A 10,233-nucleotide genomic window follows, 5' to 3' on the forward strand; every position below is an offset into this window, starting at 1 on the left:
GAGGGGAACCACTCGGTAATCTCAGCAGTCCACATACCAGGCGTGGAAAATTGGGCAGCAAATTTCCTAAGCCGGGAGGGTGTCGCGGCCGGGGAATGGTCCCTGCACCCCGAGGTGTTCCAGCAGATTTGCCAACGGTGGGGGACTCCAGACGTGGATCTGATGGCCTCCAGGGAAAACTCCAAAGTAGCCGTGTTTGTCGCTCGGTCTCAAGACCCGCGAGCAATCGCAGTGGATGTGTTGGTCCTACCGTGGAGCCAGTTTCGGCTCCCATACCTGTTTCCCCCGCTGCCACTGCTTCCGAGGGTCATCAGAAAAATCATGGCAGAGGGGGTTCCGGCAATTCTGCTGGCCCCAGACTGGCCCCGGAGGTCATGGTACGTGGATCTGGTGCAGCTCCTCGCAGACGTTCCTTGGCGTCTGCCGGAACGGCCAGACTTACTGTCTCAGGGGCCGATCTGCCACCCGAACTCGGGGGCCCTGTGTTTGACTGCATGGTCATTGAATCTTGGATTCTGACCCAGGCAGGGTTTGGGCGTGAAGTGGTTGCTACAATGGTTAGCGCCCGAAAACCTTCCTCGGCGAGAATTTACCGTCACACTTGGAAGGTTTTCTTTCGTTGGTGTCGAGAGCACGGGGTTGCTCCACTGTCTTTTTCGGTTCCCAACATCCTGGCTTTTCTTCAGTCAGGCCTAGATGCAGGATTGGCCCCGAGCTCCCTTAGGAGACAGATATCAGCCTTGTCTGTCCTCTTCCAGCGAAGGATCGCTACTAATATGCAGGTCAAGACGTTCATCCAAGGGGTCTCCCATTTGGTGCCCCCTATAGAGCGCCCATAGACTCCTGGGATCTTAACCTGGTCCTGGGTGTCCTGCAGGAAGCTCCTTTTGAGCCGTTGCAAGAAGTTTCATTATCATATCTTTCCAGGAAGGTCGTATTCTTGGTAGCCATAACTTCCATTATGCGGGTTTCGGAGTTGGCAGCCCTATCTTGTAAAGCACCGTTTCTGACTTTTTAGAAGGATAAGGTAGTCCTTAGACCAGCTCCCCCCTTTCTGCCAAAGGTCGTGTCCTCGTTCCACATTAATGAGGACATTGTTCTGCCTTCATTTTGTCCAGCGCCAGTACATAGGGTGGAAAGGGCGCTCCACACGTTGGACCTAGTGAGAGCGCTCAGGAGGTACGTGTCGAGGACAGCACCTTTTCGCCAGACTCGCTGTTTGTGATCCCCGAAGGGCGCAGGAAGGGGCTTGCAGCCTCAAGGTCGACCATAGCCAGATGGATTCGTCTAACTATTCAAGAGGCTTACTGTGTTAGAGGCACACCGATTCCAACAGGGATAGGGGCGCACTCTACTTGGGCAGTGGGCGCTTCGGCACCAGGCTTTGGCAGAGCAGGTGTGCAAGGCGGCAACCTGGTCCAGCCTGCATACTTTTTCTAAGCATTACAATGTGCATACTCAGGCTTCGTCAGATGCGAGCCTGGGTAGAAAAATTCTCCAAGCGGCAGTGGCGCACCTTTAAACAGGAGGGCATGCGGCTTGGATCGGTGAGTTAACTTCCCACCCAGGGACTGCTTTAGGATGTCCCACAGTACCTGTGTCCCCCAATGAGACGAAGGAGAAACATGGATTTTTGTGAGTACTCACCGTAAAATCCTTTTCTCCGAGACGCTCTTTGGGGGACACAGCACCCACCCTGATAGCCAGTTGGCTCTTGTTTATTTAATTAGTATAATTCCTTTTTTAAAAAGGAAGGGTGGTCTTTTTTCAGACATATGTATTCTGCGTTAAGGCTAATTTGTTTTGTGTTCTCCTACTGCTATTGCACTAAACTGGTTTCCGCCCGCAATCGGGGCGAGGGTGTATGCGGCGGAGGAGGAGCTAACTTTTTTTTTTGTATACTTAGTGTCAGCCTCCAGACGGCAGTAGCATACACCCACAGTACCTGTGTCCCCCAATGAGCGTCTCGGAGAAAAGGATTTTACGGTGAGTACTCACAAAAATCCATGTTTTACCACTAACATGAAGTACAATATGTCACAAAAAAACAATCTCAGAATCAGCGGGATACGTTGAAGTGTTCCAGAGTTATAACCACATAAAGTGACAGTTGTCCGATTTCAAAATTAAGGCAGAGGTCCGATTTCAAAATTAAGGCCTGGTCTCTAACCTACAAAATGGCTTGGCCGTTAAGGGGTTAAGCTACCAATATAATTTCTTCCTTTTTTTTTTTTTTTTTTTTTTTCAAAATTTTATGTTTTGATTCCTACTTTCATGTGTCTGGGTGTCATTTTTATGATGTGTCAGCAGTCTGTTTTCAGAAAATAAATGGATATGGAGCTATATTATGATTTGATTTTATCAAAGCTCCAGTGATGTAAAAAAACACTACTTTATTCATTACAAAGTATAACATCTATTTGTCAGAAAGTAAATTTGTAGTTTGTTTTACTCATGTTTGTCCAAAGTGTGAAAACTTTTCAGTGAAAGGTTTAATAGGCCTGAGATGTCTATCTGGTATTTGAATAGCATTAGACGTGCACTTGAGAACTTGTTTGTAAATGTGTATAGTTTATGTTGCGTTTTGACAGATGCGCGAGGAAACTTTTGTCTTTAAGTGTCATATAAGGCAGATGTTAAAATATGTGAATATATTTATTTTTCTACAGAGGTTAATATCGATGATGTGGATTTTGTTGGGCCTGAAGCTCCAATAACACACTTATCTCAAGATGATAAACCATTAAAGTAAGTCTATACTTTATTTTTTAAAGGTTTATTCCCACAATTGCAGTATTTTTTGTGAAGTATTTGCATGATTACTATTATACAGTAGTATCCCAAAATAAAGGTTGTTGGGGATTTTTTTTGCCTTCTACCTTTTTTGTCATGTTCATCTCCTACTTCACTGTGCATCCAGCTTCAGATAGAATTGGACCACCCATTCACCTTTCTGCTAAAACTACATTTCCCCTCATTACACTGCTCTTCAGTGCTGCAGGCCCCTCTCTCTGCTCTAATGTGCTTCTTGATGGAGATGGATCTCAACGTGGCCAACTTTTATTTATATGGATGAGGGTGACCATTGATAGTTGTGAATGTAAATTGAAGTGATCAACAGCACTCCTCCATCCCCAGGATACAATGTCCAAAATCAAGGAATCCCACTTGGTATCAGATCCATAGTCGCAACGCGGTAGACAGCTTCTAAACAAATGATAGCAGTAAAAAGACTTGTGTATTATGCCAATTACATCACAGCTATCTTTTGACCTGTCATGTGTCTTTATCAGGCTGTACATGTAACTGTGACCCATTATTTGACTGATTTTCGGCAGCATGGTGGCCTAGTGTTTAGGGTCTTGGGTTCAAATCCCACCAAGGGCAACATCTGCAAGGAGTTTGTATGTTGTCCCCATGTTTGCGCTAATTTCCTCCGGGTTCTCGGGTTTAGTCTCGCACTCCAAAGACGTACTGATAGGGAATCTAAATTATGAGCCGAATTGGGCTGGGAAATGTTTTCTTAGACAGGGTCTTAGGGGTATCTGTTTTCATGAATTAGACAGGGCCATTAGGTGCAAATGCAGCTGCAATCAGTTGGATCTTTAGCATTGCTGAAGTGGGCACCAACCCAGTTGTCGCATGCTACTGCAAAGGGTCATTGGCTGCAAATAGAACTAATGGAAGACGGATCCTTTGGCGAGAGCCTTAGAGGGGGTCATATTAGAGTGTATCGCTTCAAGTCAGTGCAGATTTAAAATAGGGTGAATTTAGCAGTCATGATTAATTCTGTATGTACAGAAAACGGACACCGCATTATGATTTTCAGAATAATAGTTTAAGGATATGTGTGTGTACGACGTCTTTTTCTGGCCATTTCCACTCCAGAACCCACCTGTAAAAGTACTAGCTAAACACTCAAATGATTGAACATATGCATCTCTAAGTAGAAACAACTAACTCTTTATATGATCAGTCTTTTAACCACTTAAGGTTTTCAGTAATGCCCAGCAGCTAAAGGAAATGAGATGACCGTTGCTCCGACGTTTTTCGCTATGAAGACGCACCATACATTTCCTGATGAGTCTTCCTCTTGAATCACCTGGTGGGTTCACCCCCCCCTCCCCATTGAAAAAGCCGTTGTGTGCACATACTCTAAGTTAAAGTTTGAATAACTTTTTCTTTGTTATGGTTTTTACATGAAAGAATATTAATAATGATTCATATTTCTTCTCCTCATGCCTAAATGTTTGTTTTCCTCCCACTTTCTGGAACTGTCGGACACCCTGCAGAATTATCACAAGGTGTTAGCCCAAAGGTTGAGGCGATTCTGTCCGTATAGAAGTCTGTGTGCCTCTGATGCCAAGGTTCTATGTTTCCCAATATCAATGGATCTTTTCATTCTACATATACAAAAAAAGCTATTAATGTGAATGGTCATACTTGATCTTCTCTATTGCATTTCTTTTTTAAATAGTTATGGTCACGCCTTACTACCCGGTGAAGGTGCAGCCATGGCAGAATATGTGAAGGCCGGTAAACGTATACCCAGGAGAGGTGAAATTGGACTGACAAGTGATGAAATTGCTTCTTTTGAGAAGTCTGGCTATGTAATGAGTGGTAGCAGGTATGTATCTATATTAGTCCTCTAAAGCTTGGGAGACACAGTAATATTGATGATCTCATTGCAACACTATGGGCACCTGGGATGTAGATTGAAGCCAACTACAGTGCCTACAAGTAGTATTCAACCCCCTGCAGATTTAGCAGGTTTACACATTCGGAATTAACTTGGCATTGTGAGATTTGGACTGTAGATCAGCCTGGAAGTGTGAAATGCACTGCAGCAAAAAGAATGTTATTTCTTTGTTTAATTTTTTTTTAAATTGTGAAAAGTTTATTCAGAGGGTCATTTATTATTCAACCCCTCAAACCACCAGAATTCTGTTTGGTTCCCCTAAAGTATTAGGAAGTATTTCAGGCACAAAGAACAATGAGCTTCACATGTTTGGATTAATTATATCTTTTTTCCAGCCTTTTCTGACTATTTAAGACCCTCCCCAAACTTGTGAACAGCACTCATACATGGTCAACATGGGAAAGACAAAGGAGCATTCCAAGGCCATCAGAGACAAGATCGTGGAGGGTCACAAGGCTGGCAAGGGGTACAAAACCCTTTCCAATAAGTTGGGCCTACCTGTCTCCACTGTTGGGAGCATCATCCGGAAGTGGAAGGCTTATGGAACTACTGTTAGCCTTCCACGGCCTGGACAGCCTTTGAAAGTTTCCTCCCGTGCCGAGGCCAGGCTTGTCCGAAGAGTCAAGGCTAACCCAAGGACAACAAGGAAGGAGCTCCGGGAAGATCTCATGGCAGTGGGGACATTGGTTTCAGTCAATACCATAAGTAACGTACTCCACCGCAATGGTCTCCGTTCCAGACGAGCCCGTAAGGTACCTTTACTTTCAAAGCATCATGTCAAGGCTCGTCTACAGTTTGCTCATGATCACTTGGAGGACTCTGAGACAGACTGGTTCAAGGTTCTCTGGTCTGATGAGACCAAGATCGAGATCTTTGGTGCCAACCACACACGTGACGTTTGGAGACTGGATGGCACTGCATACGACCCCAAGAATACCATCCCTACAGTCAAGCATGGTGGTGGCAGCATCATGCTGTGGGGCTGTTTCTCAGCCAAGGGGCCTGACCATCTGGTCCGCATCCATGGGAAGATGGATAGCACGGCCTACCTGGAGATTTTGGCCAAGAACCTCCGCTCCTCCATCAAGAATCTTAAGATGGGTCGTCATTTCATCTTCCAACAAGACAACGACCCAAAGCACACAGCCAAGAAAACCAAGGCCTGGTTCGAGAGGGAAAAAATCAAGGTGTTGCCGTGGCCTAGTCAGTCTCCTGACCTTATCCCAATTGAAAACTTGTGGAAGGAGCTCAAGATTAAAGTCCACATGAGAGACCCAAAGAACCTAGATAACTTGGAGAAGATCTGCATGGAGGAGTGGACCAAGATAACTCCAGAGACCTGTGCCGGCCTGATCAGGTCTTATAAAAGACGATTATTAGCTGTAATTGTAAACAAGGGTTATTCCACAAAATATTAAACCTAGGGGTTGAATAATAATTGACCCACACTTGTATGTTTAAAATTTATTAAAATTTAACTGAGCAACGTAACTTTTTGGTTTGTAAGATTTATGCATCTGTTAATAAATCCTGCTCTTGTTTGAAGTTTGAAGGCTCTAACTTATTTGCATCTTATCAAACCTGCTAAATCTGCAGGGGGTTCAATACTACTTGCAGGCACTGTATGTAGGTGTTGATTTTATGGCAAATGCTAGCCCCACTCCATTTCTATGTGCCATGAAATATAGCGATATATTAGTGTGATTAAACTGCTTCTAGGATGCTATAGGGCTTGTGGATATTCTCATAATATTTTCAGCTTATGCAGTAAATCAACTAATTAAAACACTATATGAAAAACAATATGCGATGTCTCATGGGATCCAGGGTATGCACAGATGAACCAGAGGCAGTGTACATTTGGCTTCAAAAAGTAGCTCCACTCATTGTTGCCTTTTGTTTTTAAGAGGCATATACTGTGACCTATCTTTTATCCAGACACGTGCTTCAATACAGCTAATGATACCCAAGACACAAAGTGGCATAAAAGCTTTGAAAAGTCGCTAAATTATTTGCGCAACACAAACTTGTTTAAAAGTTTTGCAACTTTTGGTAGTTTCACACCAGTTTGAATCAGTTTCACCAAACTGAGCAGAGCTGAAAAAAGGGCATCACCACATCCTCTTCGTGCAATTGATCAAAACTTCTGGTGTTTTACATGGCAGAGATGTTACTTCAGTCCCCAAATGGGTAGCATTTCTGGTTTGGTGCGCAAAGATGCACCTCCCTCAGAAGAGGAGCCAAATTCTTTACGTGGCATGTGCCTCTTATACTCCATCAAGACTGGCGTAGCATGAGCGTGTGCTATGCCAGTCTTGATGAATCTGCCCCTGTGTTGATATAGATCGCCACTGTCACAGACTTTTTGTTTTCTATGGATGGAGCACCTGTATGACACGTCAGAGTTTGCCATATTAGATACCTGCTGTGTTAGAGAAATTTACATGATAGGAAACACTTTAAAAATATTTTGTCTAAAATTTATGTGAATGCACACATTTTCAAAATATACTGATCTATATTTGTGTGTGTTCTCAAAATGCCTTTATATAAAGAGGACCTTTCACTGGATGTTTTAATTTAAATGGAGTACCTCCTCCAAGATGGTGCTGCTCCACTGATTCTAGAACAGGTTTTCTTTTTCTTATGTGACCCTCCGTTCTGAAGTTATGGCCCCCATGTAATAATGAGGCAAATTTCCCTTTCATCCAACTGGGTGTACTTTACAGTGCTCGGGGGCGTTTGGCCCACATCAGAATTTTAAAAAAGCTATCAAAACACTGCTGCTCCCACAGAGAGGTTATGAGGCATACACCCATTTGGTTGAAGGGAGAACTTTATTACTAGGGGCATAACCTTGAACAAAGGGGCACAGAAGAATCGGGGGGAGTACCACCAACTGGAGCAGATACTGTCACGGCTCAGCTGTCGGGCGACCCAGGACCAGGGGCTCCTTCCCTGTTCCTACCACTAGTGAGCGCCCTAGCTCGCCCTATTCCCCGGGATACTTCTGAAGGTGAAGATGCCGGGACCGCCACCTTTGCCTTATCTCCTGAGTTAGCCCTCCTTCTGTTCTCTTCCCCCACCCAGGTTAGAGGGGCAATACTGTGCTCCGCAGTACACCAACCCGACAAGCAAAGCTACATAAACAAGGGGGTAACTGAAAATACCGGGCACACAAATATTCACTCACATATAACAGAGGAATGCATCGGGGAGTCGAGGGTGGGGAGAAAACAAAGTAAGAGGAGGGAAGGGACACTTAACGCACTTACAAACCCACGCAACAGTCACAGATAACTCCTCCAAAACTACTTCTCATATAAACATCTCTCCTCCTAAGCCATGCAGCAAAAGCTAAATCTGACGTGGGTTTTAATCAGGACCTAGAGTATATAGGCGATAAGAGTAGCTAACCGTGCTCATCTGAGAGCTCAGACTCCCAGAGTTTCCAACATGGCTGATTAACCCCTGTTCTGCCAAAAGAAATAAACACCATTAACCCCTTTCTAACATTGGGCGTAATAGTACGCCAATGTCGGACACCCTCCCTTTGATGTGGGCTCTGGCGGTGAGCCCACATCTTTCCTGGCACGTGTCAGCTGTTCAAAACAGCTGACATGTACCCAGAACAGCCGCGGGTGGAATCGCGATCCACCTGCGGCTATTAACCCATTAAATGCCCCTGTCAAACGCTGACGGCGACATTTAACAAGCACTTTTCGGCAATCGTGCCAGAAATCCACCCATCAGTGACCTCCGTCACGTGATCGTGGGTCACCAATGGGTTGGCATGACAACCAGAGGTCTCCTGGAGACCTCTATGGTTGCCACTGCCAGCTTGCTGTGAGAGCGCCACCCAGTGGTCGGCGCTCATAGCAAGTGAGTAATTCAGGTACATACAGGCAAACTGATCGTCGCTTGTATGTAGCAGAGCCGATCGGGTTATGGTAGCTTCTAGTCTCCCATGGAGACTATTGAAGCATGCCAAAAGTGAAAAAAAATGTTTGTAAAAATATTTAATAAATATAAAAGTTAAAATCACCCGCCTTTCACCCCATTAAAAGTAAAAAAAAAATCAAACACATATTTGGTATCGCTGCTTTCAGAATCTCCCAAGGCAAGTCTTCATTGTTCAACCACCGCAACCCCTTTGTATACCAGACCAATGCCCAAACCCCATAACCTCCCTATCCAACCTCCCTCTCCAAATCGCACCTCACAACCTGTGCACTCGACCCCATCCCACCTCTTCCCCAGCCTCACCACCACACTTATCCCATCCTAACCCACCTATTCAAGCTATCACTAACTTCCAGTACTTTCCCTTCTGCTTTCAAACATGCCACAATCACGCCTATCCTTAAAAAACCAACCCTCGACCCAACCGCTATGTCCAGCTATCGCCCAATATCGCTGCTCCCATTCGCTTCCAAACTCCACGCTGAACTTTCCTCCCACCTGTCCTATAACTTGCTCTTTGACAATCTACAATCTGATTTCTGCCCTCATCACTCCACTGAGACAGCCCTGACCAAAATTACTAACGACCTTCTTACAGCCAAAGCAAACGGACAATACTCTATACTCCTGCTTCTAGACCTGTCCTCTGCATTCGACGCAGTTGACCACTGCCTCCTACTACAGATCCTCTCCTCCTTTGGCATTAAAGACCTCGCCCTATCATGGATCTCCTCATACCTTTCAAACTGCACATTCAGCATCTCCCACAATACCTCCTCATCCCACCCTCTCTGTTGGAGTCCCCCAAGGCTCTGTTCTAGGACCCCTACTCTTCTCAATCTATACACTTGGCCTGGGGCAACTCAAAGTCCCATGGATTCCAGTACCACCTTTATGCTGATGACACTCAGATCTACCTCTCTGGCCCAGAGGTCACCTCTCTGCTGTCCAGAATTCCGAAGTGTCTAACAGCCATATACGCCTTCTTCTCCTCTAGCTTCCTCAAGCTCAATGTGGACAAATCTGAACTCATCATCTTTCCTCCATCTCACAGATCTTCCTTACCTGACCTATCTATCACAAGTAATTACATCACGCTTTCCCTCGTACCGGAAGTCCGCTGCCTTGGAGTAACCTTTGACTCTGCACTGCCCTTCAAACCGCACATCCAAGGTCTCTCTTCCTCCTGTCGCCTCCAGCTCAAAAATATTTCCAAAATCCGTCCTTTCCTCAACCCTCAATCTACTAAAATGCTTGTGCATGCCCTCATCATGTCCCGACTTGACTACTGCAACTCCCTTTTCTGTGGCCTCCCTGCTAACACCCTCGCACCTCTCCATTCCATCCTTAACTCTGCTGCCCGACTAATTCATCTCTCTCCTCACTACTCCTCCGCTTCTCACCTCTACAAATCTCTTCACTGGCTCACATTTCCTCAGCGAATCCAGTTCAAATTACTAATACTTGTAATGGTCACGTGTGACTGGACACACCGCCTCCAGCAGGGCAAATTTTTATGACACACGCGATCCTGGATACACCGCCTCCAGTAGGGCGAATTTAAATAATAA

The 10,233-nt window shown here is 45.2% G+C and overlaps 1 protein-coding gene across 1 annotated transcript in view; it reads left to right on the forward strand.

The window, feature by feature from the left end:
• The window catches only part of NKAP (NFKB activating protein), a 53,664-nt gene that overhangs the window by 40,229 nt on the left and 3,202 nt on the right, over positions 1-10,233 (forward strand). The window contains exons 7-8 of the mRNA XM_073560943.1: positions 2,670-2,748; positions 4,478-4,627. Coding sequence (XP_073417044.1) covers positions 2,670-2,748; positions 4,478-4,627 — 229 coding nt within the window. The remainder of the gene's footprint in view (positions 1-2,669; positions 2,749-4,477; positions 4,628-10,233) is intronic.

The sequence above is a fragment of the Dendrobates tinctorius genome, unplaced genomic scaffold (assembly GCF_039654945.1).
Source record: "Dendrobates tinctorius isolate UK_male_01 unplaced genomic scaffold, ASM3965494v1 ptg000309l, whole genome shotgun sequence".
Classification (NCBI taxonomy): domain Eukaryota; kingdom Metazoa; phylum Chordata; class Amphibia; order Anura; family Dendrobatidae; genus Dendrobates; species Dendrobates tinctorius.